The sequence below is a fragment of the Microtus pennsylvanicus genome, chromosome 10 (genome assembly GCF_037038515.1).
Source record: "Microtus pennsylvanicus isolate mMicPen1 chromosome 10, mMicPen1.hap1, whole genome shotgun sequence".
NCBI lineage: Eukaryota > Metazoa > Chordata > Mammalia > Rodentia > Cricetidae > Microtus > Microtus pennsylvanicus.
Window position 1 is genome coordinate 29,714,575 of NC_134588.1, and position 24,633 is coordinate 29,739,207.

Consider the following 24,633-nt stretch of genomic DNA (forward strand, 5'->3'; position numbering starts at 1 on the left):
ATCTCACTTCCCTCTTCACGGGAATAGTACACTATTCCAACTCCTTGCTAATGAGGTAGATTAGTTTGCCTGGTTTTGAGCTAATGTCTTCCTTCATGTTTTAAACTTCATTCTCAGTTCTTCTATATCCTAAAACAAAACAAGGGCAGTGTGTGTCTCTATAAAATTCAAGTCCACTTATTTAAGGTCCTAACCAGATACCACATAGAGTTAGAGGTCATTCTACTTTGACCTTAAGCCCTTCATTTTATATAAAGGAGCTCTATCATTCATTGTTTTTGTTTGGTTTGATCTGGATTTTTGGGAGGGGGTTGTTTGTTTTTGTTTGTTTGTTTTTTAAGACTGGTTTCTTTGTGTGACAGCCCTAACCCTAGCTGTCCTGGAACTAGCTCTGTAGACTATGGTGGCTTCAAACTCACAGAGATCCTCCTGCCTCTGCCTCCTGAGTGCTGGGATTAAAGGCCTGTACCACCATCGTCTGGCTTGTTTTGTTTTTTTTTTTTTGAGACAACATTTCTCTGTGAAACAGACATGGCTAGTCTGGAACTCACTCTGTAAATCAGGCTGACTTTCAATTGATAGAGATCCACCTGCTTCTGCGTCCTGAGTACTGGGATTAAAGGCAGGGCTGTAGGAGCTCTTTAGACAACCCTTAGCAATGGAATTCTAGGGTCTGAAGAAGTGACTCAGCAATTTTAAGAGCACTTGCTTCCCTTCTAGAGGACCTGGGCTGTTTCCTGCACCCAGGTCAAGTTGCTCACAATTGCCTATGTTTGTCTCTAGCTCGAGTATTTGATGTCCTTTTTTGTCCTCCTTTAGTCATTGCATACATGTATACCATACCAATATAATAAATATAAGAAAATAAGAAAGGAAAAAATAAACATTTCTAAAGAGTTAGCATGGTACAAATAGAACTTTATCACCTTTTTTTTTCTGGCTCATTTTAGGAGTATCTTGATAGTGGCTGGAATTTGAACAATATGCCAGTGATGGAGCAGTCTGTCCTTGCTCATATTACTGCAGATATATGTGGCATGAAACTCCCTTGGTTGTATGTGGGCATGTGCTTTTCTTCCTTCTGTTGGCACATTGAAGACCACTGGAGCTATTCAATCAACTACCTTCACTGGTGAGAAATTTTATATGGAGCCTATGAGCAGTGTGTTAGCTGAATAGGAAATTTCCCTCTTTCTGGTATGAGTTACCTGTGTCTGAAGATAATAGGTTCTTTTTAATTTAGCTTCTATTAGATTAGGTTTATTATCAAGTTATATCAAGTATAGGGTGTTTCTAGGAATAGTATAGTTTTTTTATCTGAATTCAGTAAAGTGTTCACTAACAAGTTAAAGCACCATGTAGCTTTTATTGGTACAGGAAATCTCACTTGGTAGTCATGGTAACCCATATATTCTTTTGGGACTATCAGTTTCCTTTTGTTCTGCTGAAGTCTGAAATATAATACTTAGACCTCTGTAATCCCTGTAGACTTTTGAACTATACTGTTTAAACTTTTCACCTAAAAGCCATTTTTCTCTACATCTGTTTCCATCTACCCTATTTCTTATACTTCGAAGTACTAAAATATTTTAAAATCCATAGCCCCACATCTCTTTGAGGATGTACAGAGAGAGAGAGAGAGAGAGAGAGAGAGGAGAGAGAGAGAGGAGAGAGCAAGAGCGCTGGCATACGAATATGTAACGCGGTTCTGCTTTCCTTGGGGATTGGCCCAGATGTTACAGGAAGATGATGTTTATCAGACCTCACAGGGATGGCACAGATTAATTGGTTGACAATTTAAATTGCTTTGAAGAATAAGAGCTCTTTAGAAATGCTAATTGCCTTATTTGTATTTGATTTAAACCTTTTCCAGCAGAGCGGGCAAGGGAAAAGGAAACTGGAAGGCTGCCATCCTTTCTCAGTTGATGAAGGAAGTTGTGGGAACCATAATGTTACGTCTTTGATTTGGACATTCGTTTGTAGCTCACTCTTACAGAACAAGATTAGAAAAATGTGAATTGCTTAACTTTGTGTGTGTTGATATTACAAATCGATTGACTTTTATAATCTGTTTCTAGGGGTGAGCCAAAAACCTGGTATGGAGTTCCAGGATATGCTGCAGAGCAGCTAGAAAATGTAATGAAGAAACTAGCTCCAGAGCTCTTTGTGTCCCAGCCAGATCTCCTCCACCAGCTGGTGACCATCATGAACCCCAATACTCTGATGACTCATGAAGTGCCTGTATGTTCTGATTTAACCCTCCTGCTACTCCACTTATTCCCCACTTCTCTATTACTCTCTTTCTTCTTTTCTTTTTAAAAAGTTAGTGTTTTTATAATATAACTTGATAATAGAAGGTGCTTTTTAATGCTGTATAGCACTAATCCAATGGCCCAGGTACTAAGAAAACATAAACTTAATTGTTGTAGTTAATACGTGGATACTGAACAGACTTGCTTTGCAAATGAGCGCAGCACTTTTCAGTGTGCAATTTAGCATAGTTTTAGGTTGTATAGCCACTACCACTAATGGTTTCTGTACTATAAATTATGTAAGAAATAGTTACTTACAAATACAAAATAGTTTATTAAGAAAATGGTTAGCTTCTGTCACAGTTAGATCAAAACTCCAGTTTTAAAATTTTTTAAAAATATTGATAAATTTGGTTTGTATGTGTTTTGTTTATATGAGTGTTTTTATGTGCTCCATGCACATGAGGAATCTGAAAATCAGAAGAGATATCAGATCCCCTGGAACACGACTTACAGGTGGTTGTGAGCTGTCACATGGGTGCTGGGAACTGAATCCCACCCAGTTTCCAATTCTTGCTGTCTTGTTTCTACCTAAAAGAATAATTTGGGTTGGAATTTTTTTCAGTGGAATGCTTATCTAATAAGCTCAGGTCCTGGATTTAATTCCCAGCACTCCATAAAGAAGAGGGAACAATGAATCTTATTTAATCTCATAATCTTATTTTTGAATGATTAATCAAAGTGTCATACTTGGTAGGACTATATTGATGGTGGTGCTGGGAACTGAACCTAGGGTCTCGGGATACTAGATGTACACGCTGTCCTGGTACCACTTCTCAGCTAGAATTGGCTGTTTTTTACTGCTAATCACCCTCCCTCCCGTTAAACATCTGTGGGTGTATGTGTATGCCTGCATTTGGGTGTTGTTCCTCAGGGACCATCAGGCATGATATTTCAGGATTTTAATATGAGGCTCATTAAGTATGTGTTCATGGACTATAATTTAGAAAATAATGATTGAATGTATGAAACACCCATCATGTCTTCATTTTTAGTATTTTTCTTGTTGGATTTTTCCCATTTGTCAGAATTGGAATAAAATATTGGATTCAGGGCCTAGGATAATAAATGGATTAGTTATTCTTCTTGGTCTGGAACCTGCTATGCAGTCCAGACTAACCTCCAGTTCACAAGCATCTGCTTGTCTTGGCTTCACTCTTGCTGAACCTTAGGATCTTGTCTCTTAGATGGGGCTTTACTTGGTGTGAGCCCTATCTTCTGTTCAGACTAACTAGTGCAGTTATTGTGGTATACTCTTTAGCTTGTGGCAGAAGTTAGGTGATTGTACCACAGTAACTTTTCTCCTCCGTTTTCATTGATAGAAGGTATATATGTACAAATGTATGTTTGTCCTGTCCTGTTTCTCTGGTGAGTCATCTATAATAGTTCATGTCTAAATTGTCTTTGAGAATGTTACTGTCAAACCTTAAAGTCTCTTCACTCTTGTCTCTGTAGGTTTATCGAACAAATCAATGTGCTGGGGAGTTTGTGATCACATTTCCAAGAGCCTATCACAGTGGTTTCAACCAAGGTTTTAATTTTGCCGAGGCTGTTAACTTCTGCACTGTTGATTGGGTATGTATTACAAATTTGAGCTTTCTCAAATCTACAGTTTTCCTGTGGAAATGGCATATAATGTTTTGAAAATTGTCGTGTATACTTGCTGCTCATCTGACTACTATGCAAGTTCTTTTCAGGTCTACAATGAGATAAGGTTCTTTGTAACACCTTGTATGGCATTCAGACATGTATCACATTGCTTATTTTAGTTGACATTACATTTCTTTTGTAGCAAGACCCCTTTCTCTGTTTTTTAAAGTGTGTATGTGTTTGTTTTTCTGCACCTACACATGCACAGGCATGTACTTGGACCAGTAGAGGCCAGAGAAGGCATTATGTTTACAGACGGTTGTAACTAGTCTTGACATGGTTGCTAGGAACTGAATTTTTTTTAAATTGTACAAGTTTTAAATCAACTTTTTGTGGATAGAGCAATGGTTTTGTTTTGTTTTCCTGTGTTACCAAGCCTAACCCTGAGCTCTTTGTTACAAACCATTCTCCTACCTCAGGTTCTAGGGAACTTTTTAACTTGTAGCAAGACTCTTTCTGAAGAGCAGTCTAACAACAAGGCTGAAGTTTGTTAGAGATTACAGACTAGTAACAAATATTAGTAGAATTGGCCTAATTATCCACAATGCAAAAGTTCAATGACATGTTTATTTCAGTTCATTGCAGAGTTGAAATTTTATGTAACAAGATGTGTGATAAAATTTAGAGACTTGTAGCTTTCTGTTGTTTTGAGACAAGGTCTCTTAAAAGTCTCATGTATAGTTGAGGATGGCCTAGAATTGCTGATCTTCCCGCTTCTAGCCTACAAGAGCTGGAATTTAGGCATGTGCTGCCATCTAATGCTTCTCTTGAAAAATAGCATTAGTTCTTATTTTCCACCATAAAGGGTTTTTTTTTTAAATTATTTATTATGCATTCTGTCTGCATGTATGCCTGCAGGCCAGAAGAGGGCCCCAGACCTCATTACAGATGGTTGTGAGCCACCATGTGGTTGCCAGGAATTGAACTCAGGTCCTTTGGAAGAGCAGGCAATGCTCTTGACCACTGAGCCATCTCTGCAGCCCCCCCCATACAATTTTTGAGTATTAATTGTCCACTGCAGTAAAGGAAGCCTAGGAGTTCAGCACAGTTGTTTTAGGAAATGTACAAATATTTCCCATTAGACTCCACATTACTCACATTAACTCATTGTCAGTACATTGTCATTTTTTATTTCTTAACCAGTTTTCAACTTAGTTACCCAATGTGCCATATTTTTAGAGCACAAAAATAATGGGGTTTTGGGAATCTGAGTCTGGTTAGGGTTAATAAAGGGTAGATGTTTTACCTAGATTGCATTATTTGGTAATATGATATATAGTAAGTCAAAAGTTTTTGGAAATTAAGAAGGTGACTATGTCCAATTTCCTCTGCTTGTGACACAGCTACCATTGGGCCGCCAGTGTGTGGAGCATTACCGCTTGCTACACCGTTACTGTGTCTTTTCCCATGATGAGATGATATGCAAAATGGCTTCCAAAGCTGATGTCCTAGATGTTGTAGTCGCATCAACTGTTCAGAAGGACATGGCTATTATGATTGAGGATGAAAAAGCTTTAAGGGAAACTGTGCGTAAATTGGTAAGGTTTTTGGAAATCCAGTTCCATGTCTCTGACTTACTAAAATTCTTGTACTTTACTATGGTTTTAAGAAGCTTTTCCTTGCCTTTCTAATTAACATGTAGTAATATTTTGCTTTAATTTGTATTGGCTGTTTCATCATGTGCTTATTTTATCCCTTGTATCATCATTTGTGTAAAGTACCTTCAAATGGTTTGTCTGATTTAATTATAAACTTATTGTAATAGCATTTCTCCCTTGCCTGTCTGTGTTTGTGTCTGTCTCTCTCTGTTTATCGCTCCCTTTCTTTGCTATACTAGTGTCTCCTGCATCCCGGGATGGTATGTGGGCCTTGATCTTCCTGCTTCCACTTTTCAAGTGCTAGATTACAAGCTTGCCTCTTTTTTTTTTTTGTTTTTTTTGGTTTTTCGAGACAGGGTTTCTCTGTGGCTTTGGTGCCTGTCTCGGAACTAGCTCTTGTAGACCAGGCTGGCCTCGAACTCCCAGAGATCCGCCTGCCTCTGCCTCCCGAGTGCTGGGATTAAAGGTGTGTGCCACCACCGCCCAGCTTGCTTCTTTTTTTATTGTATTTTAGTATGTGTCCTTAAGATATTTTGTGTAATTCAAAGCAAAAGTCACAAGGATTTTCTCTAGAATCTCATACTTTAAAATTTTCATGGCCGCTGTACCATTTTATTTAATTTTTGTTTTTATAAAATACAGGTCTAAAGTGTTCTGGGTTTTTGTTTATTTTTGCATATGGATGTCCAGTTGTCTCTTCACAGTGTCTTAATTTTTATTTTCTCTGTTGAATTGCCTTGGTATCTTGATTTTAAACCTACTAATCTAACCTATTGCTAATACTAAATGGTCTTTACTACTGTAATTTTCTTTTATGATTTAAATTTTATTTTTAATTACCAACATATGTGTATATGTCTGTGTGTGTGGAGTTTTGTGCATGTGAGGTCAGTACCCACACAGGTTAGAACAGGTATCCAATAGCTTGGAACTGAAGTTACAGGCGGTTCTAATAAGCTCAGTAACATGGGTACTGGACCCTTTTAAGGTTCGTACAGTTAACATTGAGCTGTCTTTCTAGCCCTCTAATTTTCTAAAACCTTTGAAAAAAGTAATAACTGGTGTGAGTCTTCCAAGACAAGGTCACATAGAGCCCTGTCTGGCTAACTCTCTATGTAGTCAAGAATGACTTTGGACTTCTTTCTGATTATCCTGATTCTACTTCTCCAGTATTGGAGTTATAGGAATATGGTACCATACTCAGTTTTATTCAATGCTGAAATTAACCCCAGGGCTTGGAGTATATAAGGCAAGCACTCTACCAAGTGAGCTACAATCCTTACCTCTTTGTTCATTTGCATTTTCCTGTTACAGTTTTGATTTAATAGATTTTAAAAAATGGATTCTTTTGAATTAACCACATACATAATCATTTTCTTTTATATGCTACCGTGGTTAGAATACTGAAATGTTTTCTATTGGGAGCCCATTATGTCCCCTGATAATTTATAGTTGGAGAAAGCAGTGCCTAGTGGATTACCGAGGTCTACATCAGTAATGGTAGCTAGTGATTACCTGCAGAAGAACTGGCTAAGACCCAAATTCTAGCCTGATGTGGAATAGGAACCACCTTAAGCTAAAGAGCTGATAACTGTTGATAGCTGCTTGGGGAGGGAGAGTGATTTTAGGCAATGTACCTGTGGGAGGTTGTCGAGTCTCCAGTGAATGACCCCACACCCATGTACCTATGGGCAACACTTAATTGGACTTACTGAGTTACTAAACACAAACAAACAAAAAAATGGAGATAAAACTGGGAAAAGGGCCTTCTAGAGGTCAGATGGGATGCACTATAGTTGAAATGTTTTCTTTGTGACTTTAAAATGTTTTCTCAATGGGACTTTATCTTCTGAATTACACATTTTTCTAACTTACTAAATGATATGTTCAGGTAGCTTTCTGTCTATTCCTACTACAGCCATCTTGGTTTGTTGTATTAGTTTTTCTTAAACCTTTTTTTAGTTTTAAAGTGTGTGGTGGGGTCAGAAGAGGGCATCAGACCTCCTGCAGAGCCAGAGCTGCAGGCCTTGTGAGCCAGGAACTCTGTCTTCTGCAGGAGCCATGTGTGTCATCTCTCCAGCTTCTCTGTTGAGGAAGATGCTAGGGATCAAATCCAGGGCTTTGTGCACTGTAGGCAAGTGCTCTATGAGTTGCATTGCCATCACCAGCTGCTTTTTATATTTTCTGTGATAGAAAGCCTATGTCTTTCTTTTGCTCTTCTCTATGTTCAAACTTCAGTAAAGTAAGTTTGGAGTAAGATAGGCTGCTAACCTCAACAGTATTAATTCAGCATTGCTTTTGTTTATGCTTAGATCAAAATGGTTAGACGTGGGGCCTTACCTTACCCAAGGAGGGATTCCCGCTGGACAAGTGGATGCTAGGCTATTGTTATTTTGTAATCCATTTAGTTTTAAATCGTGCTTATGGATTTTACTAAGGCTTTAAAAAATTCTGTTCATGCTTGTTTTGGTCTTTTAGATTGTATTATTCGTTCAAAGCTTCTAATATAGATTTAATTTTAGGGAGTAATTGACTCAGAAAGAATGGATTTTGAACTGTTGCCAGATGATGAGCGTCAGTGTTTACAATGCAAGACAACATGCTTCATGTCTGCCATCTCCTGCTCTTGTAAACCTGGCCTGCTTGTTTGCTTACATCATGTGAAACAATTGTGTTCCTGCCCCCCTTATAAGTATAACCTGCGGTAAGTAGGAAGGATAAGTTTTGTTTTTTGTTTTTTTCCTTTGGGAAAGCATGGAATCGTTTATTTCTCTCTTTGTGTGTACATGTGCATATGTGTATATTGGTTCATGTGTGTGAGAGAGAGAGATCACATTCATGTGTGCTTGCGGAGTCAGAGAACATCTTCAGGTGTTGTCTTTGGCCTTCCACCTTGTTTAAGTTAAGTTTTCCTGGTTCTTGGCTATACGCCAATCTGGTTGACCCATTCGCTTCCAGAGAGTCTCCTGTCTGCATCTGTATCATATAACTGTATCAACACTGCTTTTACATGCTACCTTAGTCTGTGAAGTGACCAAGGCCATGGCAACTTTTTAGTCCATTATCCTCATGGCAGGGAACATGGTGGCCCCAGGCAGACATGGGTATTGCTTTCATGGAAAGTGCTTTATCCATTGAGCCATCTTCCCAGCCTGCACCTAGTCTTTACTCAATGGCATCTCTAATTTAGGTCTTTGAATGTTGAGGATAAAACACCTTTCTCCACAGTCACCTGTGTCAAAGCTGTTTGTGCTCTGTGTCCAGGTATAGATACACTCTGGATGACCTCTATCCCATGATGAATGCATTGAAGCTTCGAGCAGAGTCTTACAATGAATGGTCCTTAAATGTGAATGAAGCTTTGGAAGCAAAGATCAATAAGAAGAAAAGTATGTCATGCTTTTATTTAATTGTGATTTTTACCAGCAAAGCGGACTTGGATTTTGTTGTGCCAGCTTTCAGGTATCGACAAAACAGATGACTGAAAAGAGCCTAATTCATCCGTAGCTCTGCCTGAACAGGGTTCCAGATCTTTGGCAGAGGTTTTTGACTTTTTGAGACACAGTTTATCTAACAATTCTAGCTGTCCTGGAACTCACTCTGTAGACCAGGCTGTCCTCGAACTCAAGGAAATCCGACTGCCTCTTCCAGGTGCTGGGATTAAAGGCATGTGGCACATCACCTGACCTTGGCACAGATTTTAAACGAAGAGTGGACAAAGCAGTTTGCCTCATGAGATAAATGTTGTCTAAAATATAATTATAATGTTACGTTTATGGATGGGCCTTCTCCACTCTGTTTTGTAATTAATTATAAACCTGATGATCAAAGAAAGATGACATGTTCTTTATTTTAGGTCTGGTCAACTTCAAAGCTTTAATTGAAGAATCAGAAATGAAGAAGTTCCCAGACAACGATCTTCTGCGTCACCTGCGCTTAGTCACACAGGATGCAGAAAAGTGTGCCTCTGTTGCCCAGCAGCTGCTTAATGGCAAAAGACAGACAAGGTATATACTTTTGATTATTTGAGATGTTAATCTATGGCATCTGAACCTAGAAACCTATTACAATTTTTCCATTCCATCCTAGATTCTGTGCTAATGGGACCTATGAGTAATGAACATATGTGTTCTCATAGCTTCCTCGGGCCCTTGTCTTGTCTTACAGGTACCGATCTGGTGGAGGAAAGTCTCAGAATCAGTTGACAGTGAATGAACTCCGACAATTTGTGACTCAGTTGTATGCTCTTCCCTGTGTCCTTAGTCAAACACCATTGCTAAAGGTAACGTTGTAAAGATATGTGTGAGGATTTGGGGGTAAATACCATATTGTGTATACTCTATTGGCATTATTAAGTTGCCTTCTTCGTTGTTTAATTTGCATATAGAACGATAACCCATACTTCTAATCCCAGCACTTAGATCCTGAGGCAGGAGAACTACTATCATTAAAAAGCCAGTCTGGGCTCCATAATAAGTCCAAGGGGGCTGAAGAGATGATGGTTCAGTGGTTTTGAGCTCTTGCTGTACAACTATGAGAACCAGAGGTTGGATTCTAGCCTCCATGTAACAAATTAGGCATCCTGCACATGCCTCCAATTCCAAGAGAGCCCTGAAACAGGATTATTGCCAAGGCTGACTGACATGTGTGTTGCCTCATTCACTCAAATTATTACTGACAAAGTGTGACTTAGTGAAGAGGCTTTCACTGGTTGTGAACTTCAGGTTTGAAGTTTGAAAAAAGTACTGAGGTCTGATTTTGATGGGATGCCTTGTACTAACTATTTGGCTTTGCTTGCTTTTAGGATCTCTTGAATCGGGTAGAAGATTTCCAACAACATAGCCAGAAACTACTGTCTGAGGAAATGCCTAGTGCTGCTGAGCTACAGGACTTACTGGATGTCAGCTTTGAATTCGATGTTGAACTTCCACAACTCGCTGAGATTCGTATTCGCTTAGAACAGGCCCGTTGGCTAGAAGAGGTGCAACAGGCTTGCCTAGACTCCAGTTCCCTTTCTTTGGATGATATGAGACGACTCATAGACTTAGGGGTGGGGCTGGCTCCATATGCAGCAGTGGAGAAAGCTATGGCCCACCTGCAAGAACTGCTTACAGTTTCAGAGCACTGGGACGACAAAGCTAAAAGTCTTCTTAGAGCAAGGTAAAACAAAACACATTTTAATCTCTCTCTTGGGAAGTTTGGATGACAGGTGAACTTTAAAACATAGAGCACAGAAGCCAGCATACTGTCCAACATAGCTGTCCTTGTAAATACTTGGACCAAAAGCTTACCTGTTTGGGCCTGCTTTGAAATATGGTTAAAGAAAATTAGCCAGGTTAGTAATACACACCTTTAATCCTAGCACTCAGGAGGCAGAGACAGGAGGGTCTCTGAATTCAAGGCCAGCCTGGTACGCAGATTTATTATATATTCTCCAATAATACTGTCTTTGGGAAAAGAAAAACTTTAGAAATATAGAACTGTTCAAATTTACAGTTAATAAATAAAATCTGGAGTCATGAAGGACAAATGTCTGAGAGTTTTATTCTGTGCAGTGATAATGCAGAGTATTTTCAGTAGAAATAACTATTTTTGCGCTTGCTGGGTAAGTCAGGATGTTTAATCTGTATAGTTTTTAGGTTGAGGTGTGTTAGCCAGAGGTGAAAATGAAGTTATTCCTTAGTCTTGTTTTCTATATAGCAAGCAAATCTTTATTGTTTAGTGGGCAGCATAAACATTAAAACATCTAGGTTACATACAGATGATGCATTCTTAAAATAATGGTCATTGAGCAAAGGATGTAAATTTTTTTGTATTGTGCTTTGTGTTAATGATTTAGAGATTTTCTCAGTTCATCTGATTCTTGACATCTAGCATAACACAGGATAAATTACTAATTGTGTATTACTTTATGCAGTAGAACTTCGTTATTATAAAATCGGGAATAGGTAGAAATAAAATGGTTTTGGAATCTGGGACTGAGGAGATGGTTCAGCTGTTAAAAGTGCCTTCTGCTTTGTCATCTCACACAAGCTTCATCTGCTTGACACTCCAGCTCTGCAGGCACGCTTTCACGCACACACTTAGACACACACATAAAACAAAATGATGACAATCTTACTTGCTCTTCAATCTTAATCATTTCAAATGAGTTTACTTGATATGTAGTGGTCAGTACCCTTAATAAAGATTTTTTGTAAACCATGATGAATTTGTTTAGAAATTATTTCCCTAGTCTTTTGGAAACTCTAAGAAAAATGCAGTTCTGATTCTTTGTGTTTTGCTTTTATAGACCACGGCATTCTTTGAGTAGCCTTGCTACAGCAGTAAAGGAGATTGAGGAGATCCCTGCCTATCTGCCCAATGGTGCAGTCTTAAAAGATTCAGTGCAGAGAGCCAGAGACTGGCTTCAAGATGTAGATGCATTGCAGGTTGGTTAAAAATAAGAAGAAAAATGTCCTCAATATAAGTGCAATTAGCTGCGGGTTTTTTCCCCTACCTGGACAGAAGTAGGAAAGAAGCTTTTCAAGTAGTGGTTTTCAGCAGCCCTTGTTTCCTTCAGTGTTTGACAGCAGAGGGGATAAGCAGGTGGATGTGGAGTAGGTTACAGCCCTCTGGTAACTGAACTGTTAGCTTACAAGTGTTAAATCTCTAGCCTGGCTCTGAGACCCTTGACCCTGAAAATATGACAGCTCTCAAGCATGTAATGACTATGCGTACAGGTTTTTTAGATTATTTTTCATATGTATGATTGTTTTGCCTGTATGTATATCTGTGCACCATATGTATGCCTGAGGAGTTCAGAAGAAGGTGTTGAATCCCCTGGAACTTATAGGTGGCTGTAAAATGGCTTCACTGTGGGTGCTGAGAATCAAACCTGAATCCTCAGGAAGAACAGCCGGTGCTGTTGACCTCTTTCCAGCCCAGTTCTATAAAACATCTTTTATTCCTTGACAGTTTCCCTGATTTCCTTCTCCCACTCCTTGGATAGCCTCCAGTGGGTCCCTCTCCCCTTTTCATGGTCTCCCTTTTTTTTTTTTTAAAGCCCATGGACCTATCCTTGACATAGGAGTCAGAATCTCTGGGATGGGGACCAGGAAACTGTGTATAAATAAATTTCCCAGATGATTTCTTGTTTTGCCCTTGAAGACAGGGATTCTCTGTAATAGCTTTGACTATCCTAGAATTCGCTTTGTAGACGAGGTTGACCTTGAACTCAGAGACCCTCCTGCCTCTGCCTCCTGAGTGCTTGGATTAAAGGCGTGTGCCACCATCACAATGATTCTTTTATGTGCTAAAGTTTTAAGAAGCATTAAACTTTCCAACTTTCTAATTGTTTTCTGAATAATTTATACTGAATTATTTTAGTAATTCAGTACTGACCAAGTGAATTGGGGTAATGCTGTTGTTTATCTTTCTTAAAATGCAAGTCAAAAGTCTTAAGTTTTTTCAAATTTATTTCTGTTGAAGTAAATTTCTTTGCTACTGTTCATAAGGACCAGTGTCGTACATGAATTTATCAATGGGTGTAAATAGAAATTTATATGTGGGTAAGAATAACCAGGCAAAAGGAATAATTATCTCACAATTTTTTATCCATTGGAGCCTAGCATTAACTAAATTTGTGGGCTGTTTGTTAAATGAAAAGCAAATGTTGCTCTCCCCCCCCTTGGTGAATTTAATATGTTGAAATCATGGGTCATTGTTCTTGTTCTTTTCCTATTTTGCATAGAAATATTCTTTTCTTAATTTATTAGGCAGGAGGACGTGTGCCAGTGTTAGAAACACTCATCGAACTTGTTGCAAGAGGCCGATCTATCCCAGTACATCTGAATTCTTTACCAAGATTGGAGTTACTAGTAGCCGAGGTTCAGGCTTGGAAAGAATGTGCTTCTAAAACATTCTTGACTGAGAATTCTCCATATTCTTTGTTAGAGGTAAGTTTGCAACCATCTCTAATTTGAATACTCTCTATAGCATGCCAAAGTAACCTTGTTGGTAGGTGGAATTTTATCTCCTACCCGGGCCCGCAGCCATTCGGTACCAAATAAATACAGATAGGCTTATATTAAGTACAAACTGTTTGGCCTCTTAACTCAGACTTATTATTAACTAGTTCTTACTACTTAAATTAACCCGTAATTCTTGTCTATGTTTAACCACGTGTCTTGGTACCTTTTCTCAATGAGGCATTTCATCTGTGGCTTCCTCTGTGACTGACTGGTGACTACAGACTGAGTCCTTCTTCCCAGTATTCTCCTAGTCTGGTCACCCCACCTATACTTCCTGTGTGGCTAATGGCCAATCAGCGTTTCATTAAACCAAAACGAGTGACATCTTTACAGTTTACAAGAGCATTCTCCCACAGCACTCATGGGTGGCTCTATCTACTGTGGCTTGTTCTTAGCAACCTTAAATATTTCTGGCTACATGTAGGATACACAGTCCATTGATGTTTAGAGAAGAACATGTTTCCATTAGGTTTTGTTTTGTGTACAATGGAGTCTTACTCTGGAACCAGGTGGTCTTGGAATTGTGGCAGTCTTCTGCTTTTTCTCTCCTGTTTAGGGACTACAGATGTGTACATCATACCTGGCTGAGTAAAGGTTTCTGTTTATGGTCAAATTAGACTCTACATCTGACTAATTTATTACCTTCATTTTATCTATTTTTATTTTATGTGTATGGATATTTCCCTACATGTGTGTCTGTGCACCATGTGTGTACAGTGCATATGGATGGCAGAAGATGAAGTCTGTTTCCATGCAACTGCTATGAACTGGGTGGGTACTGGGATCCAATTCCCAGTCCTCTCAAAGAGCAGCCAGTGTTCTTAATCACTGAGCAGCCTGCATTTTAGTAAACGCGATAAATGACCTTACTGGTGAAGTAGTGCTGCACACCTTTCATCCCAGCACTCGGAAGGCAGAAGCAGGCTGATCTCTGTGAGTTTGAGGCCAGCCTGATCTTCAGAGCAAGTTCCAGGACAGGCTCCAAAGCTACAGAGAAACCCTGTCTTGAAAAACAAACAAACAAAAATGACCTCACCAGCTTTTCATAAAAAGTGGTTAAGCTGCATTTTTTTTATATTTCTTATAAGCTGATTTTTATGCTTTATCATTGTAATCTGTTAGCACATATCACTTTTACTTACTTAATTAAATCTGTAACAAAGTTCTATTTTTTTTTTCAGGCATGCTTCTCCCCCCCCCTTTTTCTTTAATCATTTTTTATCATTTCTTTGTGTGTGTACACACGTGCACATATGTGCACATGAGTAGAGTTTTCAGACTTAGGCAGCACGTTTCAAAGAAAATGATAGATATTAAAAAATGTTCATATAGCCTACTATTTAAAGTCTGTTAACTTACCTAATCTGAAATTTGTTTGAACAATGGTTGTGTTTTCTCTCACATTAGGTGCTTTGTCCTCGTTGTGATATTGGCCTTTTGGGGTTGAAAAGGAAACAGAGAAAATTGAAGGAGCCTTTACCAACTGGGAAGAAGAAAAGCACCAAATTAGAGAGTCTGAGTGACCTGGAGAGGGCCTTAACTGAAAGCAAAGAGACTGCTTCAGCTGTACGTAGTAGAATGTCTTTTTCCGGGTTGTTTTTAGGGAGGATCGCTTATTACCCTTTCAGGTACTATGTGGAATATTAGCACGTTTAGTGGGATAACTTGAAAAGTGCTTGACTTTGCCAAAACGTCTTTTAAAATTGTCAAGTTTAAAGATAGCTGTTATGGCCAGGCTGTGGTGGCACATATCTTTAATCCCAGCCTCTACAGAATGAGTTTACAGGACAGCCAGGGCTACACAGAGAAACCCTGTCTTGGAAAACAAAAACACTGTTTCAGTGGGGGTGCTTGAGCACCCCCACATACACACGCACACACGTGCCTAGCCCCATTGTAGTTCAGGCTGAATTGAAGCTCATGCTAGACTCAGACTCAGTCTCCCGAGTGCCATGCTTTCATTCTTGAGCTACCACACCTGGCTCTAGACTTTTCTGTTATGTACCTTCCTAGAAGGCCACCCAATCTAAGGGAATGAAACCTAGTAGAGAAGGTCAGAAATGGGCATACAGAAAATATCAGTACCAGTCTTTTCATAGAAGTAAATATTCAGGCCATAAATGTACAAGTCAGACTTTTAAGATGTGAAGTAGGTTAGGTGATTGCTGATACTGTGTGCTAGGCGCCTCTCATTTGTAGTGTTTGCAAATGTTGGCAGTGGAATGTGGCTTAGGTTGAGACAGAGCTTGCTCTGGATTTGAGTGCAGATAATCTACTTTGGAGTGCATCTAATGAACTTATAGTTGTAGAAGATAGTTCTCTGTGACCAAATCCTTGATGGCTAACTCCTTTTCAGATGGCAACTCTTGGGGAAGCTCGCCTAAGAGAGATGGAAGCTTTGCAGTCTCTCAGATTTGCCAATGAAGGGAAATTGCTGTCACCTGTCCAAGATGTAGAGATGAAAGTCTGCCTGTGTCAGAAGACACCAGCTACTCCCATGATCCAGTGTGAACTCTGCCGCGATGCTTTCCACACTAGTTGTGTGGCAGTACCTAATATTTCACAAAGCCCCCGAATCTGGCTTTGTCCTCATTGTCGGAGATCAGAGAAGCCTCCATTAGAGAAAATTCTGCCCCTGCTGGCCTCCCTGCAGCGTATTCGAGTTCGTCTTCCTGAGGGGGATGCACTTCGCTACATGATTGAAAGAACCGTGAACTGGCAACATAGAGCCCAGCAACTGCTTTCTTCAGGGAATCTAAAACTTGTGCAAGACCAAGTGGGCTCTGGACTGTTGTTTAGCAGATGGCAGGCCTCAGCAGGACAGGCACCAGAGACAAACAAGGTGAGCCTGGGTTTTGTGGGGTGTTGACATCTGCATAGCTCTGTTATTCTGTCTGATGTTGTTGTTCCTGAGACCATCTCTCTTCCTGTCACTAGCAATATGGCACTTCCCTGTTAGGGTCATTTACCTCTGCTCTGTCATTTTAGTTTTCTCTATCCCTAATTGTCAGGAGTTTTTGTTTGTTTGCCTTTAACATTATCATTAATTATCATTGTGTGTGCTCGTGCACATGCATGATTTAAGGGCCTGAGTATGAACGTCAAAAGGCTGTTTTTTATGGAACAGTTCTGTCTTTATACGAGTTCTGAGATCTGGTCATCAGGCTTGTGCCGTAAGCCATCTCACTGGTCCTGCTTTTTGTTTTTGAGATGAGATCTCCCCTAACCCAGACTGGTCGTGAAGTCACTGTGTCTGGGGATGATGCTGAACTTCCATCTTCCTGCCTCTCTGAGTGCTGAGGTTATAGGCATGGGAAACTATTTGGTTCTGGGGAATGATACTAGGGCAAACACTTGACCAAATGAGCTGTATCTCCACTGTCAGGAGTCTTTCTTAGACATTCTGTTTCTGTTGTGCACATGTGTACCTTTTTGTATATATAAATAATTTTTCTGCTTTATTCTGCTAACCTGTATGCCTGTTTGATTTATGCATATAGTTTTATTTTAATTTTGCTTGATTGAAATTTCATATAAGTCACTGTGCAAAAAGAGAAACCACCACTTGCTTTGTCCTTTTTAGCCTTTAAGGAAGAATAGTATTTCAAGAGTGCAGATGCATTTGCCCTTTTATTTGTGTGTGTACACCCCTGGGCAACTTCCTTAGGAGCTGTCTATCTTTTTTTTTTTTTTTTTTTGAGATAAGGTTTCTCACTAGACCAAGACTCACAATTAAGCTAGCTTGCCCAGCCAGTGGGCTCCAAGGATCTGCTTGTCCCCCTACTTACTCCGTGGTGCTGGGATTGATGATTATTAGTTCATGCTGCCGTACCTAGTGTATTGTTTTGTCTGTTTGCTTGCTTTAGTATGGGTGCTGGAGAGAAACTCATTCTCACTTAGGACAAACACTTTACAAACTGAGCTCTCTCCCAAAGTTCCTATTCATGATTTTATCAAAAGGTAGATTCTTCAGGCCATCATTGCAGTGGTGGTCAGTTTCTTGTTGTCTCCTGTAGGTGGGTTGAAAAGAGTGTGAAGATAAAGGAAAGTGCAGCTAGAATGGCAAGAGTCAATCTTTACATTTAAAAAGGTTAAGCCTCTACAGAATGAGTTACAGGACAGCCAGGGCTACACAGAGAAACCCTGTCTTGGAAAACAAAAACACTGTTTCAGTGGGGGTGCTTGAGCACCCCCACATACGCACGCACACACTTGCCTAGCCCCTTTAATCCCAGTACTTGGGAGGCAAAGGCAAGTGGATCTCTGTGAGTTTGAGGCCAGCCTGGTCTACAAGAACTAGTTCCAGGACAGGCTCCAAAGCTACAGAGAAACCCTGTCTTGGAAAACAAAACAAAAAATAAAAATAAAAAGGTTGTTTTGTTTTTAGATTTGTTATTTATGTGTATGTGTGTTTTACCTGCATGTATGTGTATACTATGTATGTGCCTGGTGCCGGCAGAGGTTTGAAGAGGGCACTGGATCCCCTGGAATTGGAGTTACACTATGTGGGTGTTGGAAATTGAACCTATGTCCTCTGCAAGAACAAGTGATCTTGACTGCTGAGCCAATTCTACAGCCCCTTTAAAATTGATCTTATAATTACATGTGTTTGTATGCTCACACACAGGAATCATTCTCTCCTTTCACCCTGTGAGCCCTTGTCTTTGAACTTAGGTCATTTGTCATAGTGGCAAGCACCTCACCTGCTGAATCATTTTTCTGGCCACCTGTCACAATATATTTCTGTAACAAAGATATTTACAAACTGAACACAGCAGCACTCAACTGTACCCTTTGCTATTCAGAAGGCTGAGGCATGTAGAATTACTTGAGCACAGGAGTTTTAGACCAGGTTGGACAATGTAGAGGCACTCCCATCTCTCTAAACAGCTGAAGACTAGATATAGCCTGGTGTGTTTGCCTGGGGCTTGACCCCCGCACCATAAAGGAGAGGGAAAGAGGAGCGAGTCACAATTGTTGTGCTTGGTTGATCTCAGATGCAAGAGTTGAGTGCTTAGCAGAGCACAGGTGAGGACTGAAAATGGCCTGTCTTTGTTTCTGCAAGTGATTAAATATTTGTTGCTGTTTGGATAGCCAACAGCAGAATGAATCACTTGTATTTCCAAGGCTGTACTGAGAATTTAACTTTATTAAGGGAAAGGACACAATTATTGCTTGTCTTCTTGAGACAGGGTTTCATAGAGCCATGGATGTTCTCAAACTTCTGATCCTCCTGCTGTTCCCTCCCAAGCGCTGGGATTACGGGTGTATGCCACCATGCCTCTCTGTTGCGTGCCCTTTGAGTAAAAAGAGTTACATAAACATTTGAAAGGTGGTGTGATCTGTTCTGTCAAGAGAAAATGGTTTCTTTCCCCAATGTTTTCACCTCTCTGAGAACAGTCTGAGTAAAAATTGGGAAGTTGAATGGCTTTGTTTCTGGAAGGGTTGGTTTGGCCTGTTTTTGGATGCTAGAGGAGACTTGCTAAAATTATTCTAGAAGCTCCTTTCATTGGACTGGTCAGTGTGTTTTAATTTGCAAAAGCCTTGTAATAAGGTATTTCTCTTCTATTAGGTGTCTCAACCTCCTGGTACAGCATCCTTTTCCTTGCCCGATGACTGGGACAACAGAAGCTCATATTTACATTCTCCCTTCTCTGCTGGACAGAGTTGTGTCCCCCTCCATGGTTTGTATTTTATTTTATTCTATTTGTAGATAGTAATAGGCCACCTTGCCTAGGGTTTTGTAGTAGATAATCTAGTATCCTATAGAACTCTGTATCCTTGTTAGGTATGATGTTGCATATGTATAATACCCACATTCAGGAGGCTGAGGCAGGAGAATTAAGAATTCAGGGCCTTCTGGACTACATAGCAAGGCTCTATTTCAAAAACAACAAATAAACAAAAAACCAAATACCTGTATTACTTTGCATTTTCTAAATAATGAATGATGGATCATATTTGAAGATTTTTAAATGCAAAGGATAGAGGAATGCATCCTCTATTTCTTTGAGGAATAAGAGTTAATCCTATGCCAGCTAACACCAAGCACCATGTATTTAGGTCAGATGATAAGTCATGGACTTGTTTTAGACTTTCAGAGGATAATAGAGGTAACCCGTATTTGAATCCTACCTCCTTTCTCTCTCTTTTTTTCCCTACTTCAGGCAAGGTCTTGTTTAGCTAAGGGTGGCCTCAAATTCAGTGTTTAGTAGAAAAAGCTCTCTCCCCCTTTATTAATGTGTGTGTGTGTGTTTTGCCTGCCTATATCTCTGTACCATGTGCATGCAGTGCTTATAGAGGTCATCAGATCCCTGGGACTGTGATTACAGACATCTGTGAGCCACCATGTGGGTGCTGGGAAGTTAATCCAGATTCCCTGGAAGTGCAGTCTGAGCCATCTTTCCAACCCCAGACAATGATCTTGAACTCATGGTCCAGATTCTGTCTGACAAGTTCTGAGATTACAGATGTGTGCTATCACACCTGGCTTTTTCCTCCCCCTTTTCTCTCCTTCCTCCTCTTTTCCTCCTCCTCCTCCTCCCTCCTCCTCCTTCTTCTTTTTTCTTTCTTCTTCGTGTGTGTGTGTGTTTGAGATGGCAGTTTCATTAACCTAAGTTGGCCACAGACTCCCTATGTAGGTGAGGATGAACTTGAACTCCTGATCCTCCTACTTCCAATTCTTAAGTGCTGGGATTGTCAACATACATAGTCTTCCCAAAGGAAGACTGCCTAAAGAAAGTGTTAACTGGAATCATGATCCTTAGTCATCCTTATCAGTATGTTTTTTGAGACAGTGTTTCACTATGTAGTTCTAACTGTCCTGGGAACTCGCTCTGTAGAACTGGCAGTCCTGGAACTCACAGAGATTTGCCTGTCTCTGTCTCCTGAGTGCTGGGATTAAAGGCAGGTGCCACCACCGCATGGCAGGCCAGCAGTTTTTGTGACAGTGAGATCTGTCATGGTGGAAGAAGTGATCTCTTTTGTGTTAGCAGTAGGTGAAGAGTGAATTCTGATGAAGTGTGGGTATTTGCCCTGGAACCAAAGTCTTATGGAATCTACATTAGCCTCTCTTTGTTGTATTGTGGTGTCTTAGAAATTTTATTGCTGTGAAGAGATATACCATGACCACAGCAACTCTTATAAAGGAAAAACATTTAATTGGCTTACAATTCAGAGGTTTAGTCTATTAAGATCATGGCGTGATGTGGTGATGTCCAGGCAGACATGGTGCTGGAGAAGGAACTGAGAATCCTACTACATCTTAACTACAGGCAGGAGGAAGTGAACTGAGACACTGGCATGGCTTGAGCCACATGTGAGACCTCAAAGCTTGTCCCTACAGTGACACAGTTCCTCCAACAAAGCCATACTTAACTCCAACAAGCCACATCTCCTAGTGCTGCTCCTTATGAGCTTATGAGGGCCAGTTACATTCAAAGTACCACATATGGTTTAGACACATTATACAAACTGAATGGGGACAGTCTTGTATATCCGACACGCTTACATGTGCATGTACTAAATTTCTCTGTTCCCATTCTGATTGGGTCTTCAACAGGTGTGAGTCCAGAAGTGAATGAATTATTGATGGAAGCCCAGTTGCTCCAGGTATCCCTTCCTGAAATTCAGGAGCTTTATCAGACTTTACTTACAAAGTCAAGCTCTGCTCAACAAACAGACCGAAGCTCGCCAGTTAGAGCCAGTAGCGACAAGGTAAGTGGCAGCTGCCGGGAAGCACATCTGCAGCATTTGCACGTAGTGCCGCTTCCCTCTGACTGGGTGAAAGAGATGGCTCTGTCTTTGAGCCACAAGAGCTTGCAAATTGTACCTCACCACTCCATGGAACAGACACTGAAGCCATTTGCAGCAGTCATGGCTTAGATTTTTTTTTTATGTCTGGGCTTTTTTCTTTCTTTCTTTTTAGGGACCTGTTCTCATCACTCTGTTGAGGTAACAGTGAGAAGTAGATTATTTTGCACTATAAAAGCAATGCGATCAAGATGGAATTTGTAGTTGAATGGCCTTTGTTAGTAAAGATTTTAAAGATGCTAGATAACAAATGTTTTCTCCACTCCTCCAAACCAGGACATAGAGGCTGAGGGTGCTTATTTATCCTTGATACCAAAAGACACTGTGTAATGTCCTATTCCCCCGTACTCCCCCATTCCTTTCATGTGTATTTTTGTATGATGTGTGCTTATGTGTACATGTTTTTGTGTGCATATGTATATGTATACTTGTGCACGTGGATCCTGAAGTTGATGTCTAGAATCTTTGATTGCTCTTTGCCTGATTCATTGAGATAGGATTGTTTAATTGGACAAAGAGCTTGCAGATAGGCTAATCTTGTTAGCCAGCTTCCATGACTGAAACCACAGACAAGCCACCACAGCCGTTGAATATTGACATGGATTTGGGGGCTCCCTCTGGTTCTCTTGCTTTCATGGCAGGAACATTTAACTGCTGCAACATCTCCCCAGCCCCTGTAATGTCCCCTGTTAAGGAACTACTGCTCTCTTGTATCTCTGTAAGCCCTGTCACACAAAAAGGCCCTGAGAATATAATCAGGATAAAAATATGAACTAGGATGTCTGAAACCTCAATGAAAAAGACCCTTTGAGAGGTACCCGGAAGACTGATTACAGAGCAGTTAATCATTTTACTGCTGTAAGGGCTGGAGTGAATGTCCTTCACAAACACTTGATAGAATAGCCGGTCACTCACTTAAGGTGAGAAGAAGGGTCTGTGTATATCTTTGCTCTCCTGGTGCTAGTGGGCTACTCTGAAGGTCAGTCATGTCATTAATCATTAACAGCCTTCCCCAGTGCTCCCCCAGGTCACAAACAGCGAGGAAGGATCCTGGTAGTTAAGCTGTTATTCTTGAGGACTAGGAGCGGGGAGATGGTAGTAGTGGTTAAGATGGAACACACTAAGGGATCATTTGGTTTCTCGTTCGCATATTTTCTTTTGTTGCATCAGTTTTAGTAATGGGCAGACTGAAGGCTAAAGTTGAATTTGCCATCTCCCACCCAGAATGATTGCCTTCGAGGAAAGCGAGATGGAATCAACAGTCTGGAGAGAAAACTGAAGAGGCGCCCCGAAAGAGAAGGCCTTTCCAGTGAACGGTGGGATCGGATTAAAAAAATGCGGACACCCCAAAAGAAGAAAATAAAATTGAGTCACCCCAAGGACATGAACAATTTCAGATTAGAAAGAGAGCGTAGCTATGACTTAGTCCGTAATGCTGAAACGCATTCCCTGCCCTCAGACACGTCCTACTCGGAGCAGGAGGACTCTGAGGATGAAGATGCCGTCTGTCCCGCTCTGAACTGCCTGCAGCCAGAAGGCGATGAGGTCAGTGAGGTTTGGGCCATAGAGGACGCTTCCCCTTAACTCAGAAACCCTGTAAGCTAGACCTCATCTCCTCGGGGCTCTCTCCTCTGCTTGTCTGCTTTGAGCTGATCTGAATGGATTGCTCAGTTCCCCTACTGATATCTCTGCTTTTAACCATCGGTCCTGGGTCTCCTCCCTTTTCTTGAAGAAACTCTGGTTCTTCCCTTTTTTCCTTCTCTTGCTCCTCCAGCTTTCGCCACCCGGCGCCCGGAAGGTGGGAGGGATGCTGATGGAGTGCCCTTGTGCTTACGGTCCCAGGGCAGCGGCAGCGCTGTCTACCCCAAAACAGGCACAACTTGAAGAGTGACTCTGCCTCGGTTGCTTTGGCGGTGGGACAGCTAGACTCCTGTGGTTAGCTGTTGTGCCAGAGGCCCCAGTGCTGAGACAGTGGCCATTAGTGGCACACGGCCTGAATATCTTGAGGCTGGCCTGCCCAATTTTGAATGGCATTTTTTTTCCTCTGAACACCCCATCTTCCTGCTCTTTGTAACCAGGTGGACTGGGTCCAGTGTGATGGCAGCTGCAATCAGTGGTTTCATCAGGTCTGTGTTGGTGTCTCTCCAGAGATGGCAGAGAAGGAAGACTACATCTGTGTGCGCTGCACTGCAAAGGACGCACCAAGCCGAAAGTAAAAACAAAACATACTTCATATAATTCAGGACTCCAACAAAGAAGATTTCCTCAATCTCAGCAAAGCTACAGGACTGGGGTCAAGCCAGCCTGTACACGGTGCTATTTCTATTCCTTGCGGGATCATTTTTTCCAGAACTCTTTGAAAAAAAGAAAAAAAACAACTAAAAAAATTTTTGACACTTTTTGTATTTTTTTCCTTAAGAGCTGTTTGTGGTTGTCGAATTAAACTGCTGACTGTTTTTGCAGGGGTTGCCGATTTCGAAGGTGTTGGAGTTTGCACCTTTTGTGTACAGCATTACCATTATACTTTTGCCTGGGATATACCGGCTTAAGAGTTCAACTCAGTTTCAGGGCCCAGCATGGGCACCAGAATTCCAGTAACCCTCACTGAGCGACTGTTCTCCTTAATCTGTTACCACATTGGGGGCTTTTTAAGTTTTTCACTTTGGGGTTTTTGTTCTTTTCTTTCTCTACTTTTTCTTTCTGGTAGGTTAGGTTTATTTATCTGAGCAATAACTTCTATGTTGGTTTCAGTGGCTGGAATTAAAACAAAACAAACTTCTCAAAAGTGTGTTGGTGCTTTAGCATTTGGTTAATGTACAGAACGCAATGTCTAGTTTCTAGTGTCACTGATGACCTAGTGATGTAGAAAGAGACTGCGCTGTAAGTAATCGCCACGGCTGTATTCTGGCTTTGTCCCTGCCCATTCTTCCTCCCCTATTCTTTTTTTTTTTTTAAAGATTGTATCAAATGTTGCAGTTTATATTGTGGAATAATAAATCCTTGGTCCTATTGTAATACTAGACTGCAGCTTCTTCTGCCCCTCTACCTTGTGGTCCTATGGAACCAGAAGGGGTTGCTTGCTTGTGCTTCTCCCCAGGCAGGCTACAATAGGAGTGTGTTTTCCTTCAAACTTGCAGAGACTGTCTTTGTAGCCTGATTCTTTAGGTAAGCCCTTGCCTTCATGCTCCACTAATAAAGAACCCCTGTCTTTAAAGACCAGAGCCAGTCCTTCAAGCCATGCTTTTTATA

At 40.7% G+C, this 24,633-nt stretch overlaps 1 protein-coding gene across 2 annotated transcripts in view; it reads left to right on the forward strand.

Annotated features, from left to right (window-relative positions):
- Window positions 1–24,399, forward strand: part of Kdm5b (lysine demethylase 5B) — a 65,201-nt gene extending 40,802 nt beyond the window's left edge. For both annotated transcript variants that reach the window (XM_075988037.1, XM_075988036.1), the window contains exons 11-27: window positions 951–1,132; window positions 2,079–2,241; window positions 3,768–3,887; window positions 5,306–5,500; window positions 8,083–8,264; window positions 8,825–8,949; window positions 9,417–9,567; window positions 9,728–9,842; window positions 10,365–10,720; window positions 11,853–11,991; window positions 13,318–13,497; window positions 14,980–15,138; window positions 15,929–16,414; window positions 19,145–19,256; window positions 21,134–21,288; window positions 22,609–22,929; window positions 23,463–24,399. In XM_075988037.1, the coding sequence (XP_075844152.1) occupies window positions 951–1,132; window positions 2,079–2,241; window positions 3,768–3,887; window positions 5,306–5,500; window positions 8,083–8,264; window positions 8,825–8,949; window positions 9,417–9,567; window positions 9,728–9,842; window positions 10,365–10,720; window positions 11,853–11,991; window positions 13,318–13,497; window positions 14,980–15,138; window positions 15,929–16,414; window positions 19,145–19,256; window positions 21,134–21,288; window positions 22,609–22,929; window positions 23,463–23,600 (3,279 nt within the window). In that variant the 3' untranslated portion in view covers window positions 23,601–24,399. The remainder of the gene's footprint in view (window positions 1–950; window positions 1,133–2,078; window positions 2,242–3,767; window positions 3,888–5,305; window positions 5,501–8,082; window positions 8,265–8,824; window positions 8,950–9,416; window positions 9,568–9,727; window positions 9,843–10,364; window positions 10,721–11,852; window positions 11,992–13,317; window positions 13,498–14,979; window positions 15,139–15,928; window positions 16,415–19,144; window positions 19,257–21,133; window positions 21,289–22,608; window positions 22,930–23,462) is intronic.
- Window positions 24,400–24,633: the final 234 nt, after the last annotated feature.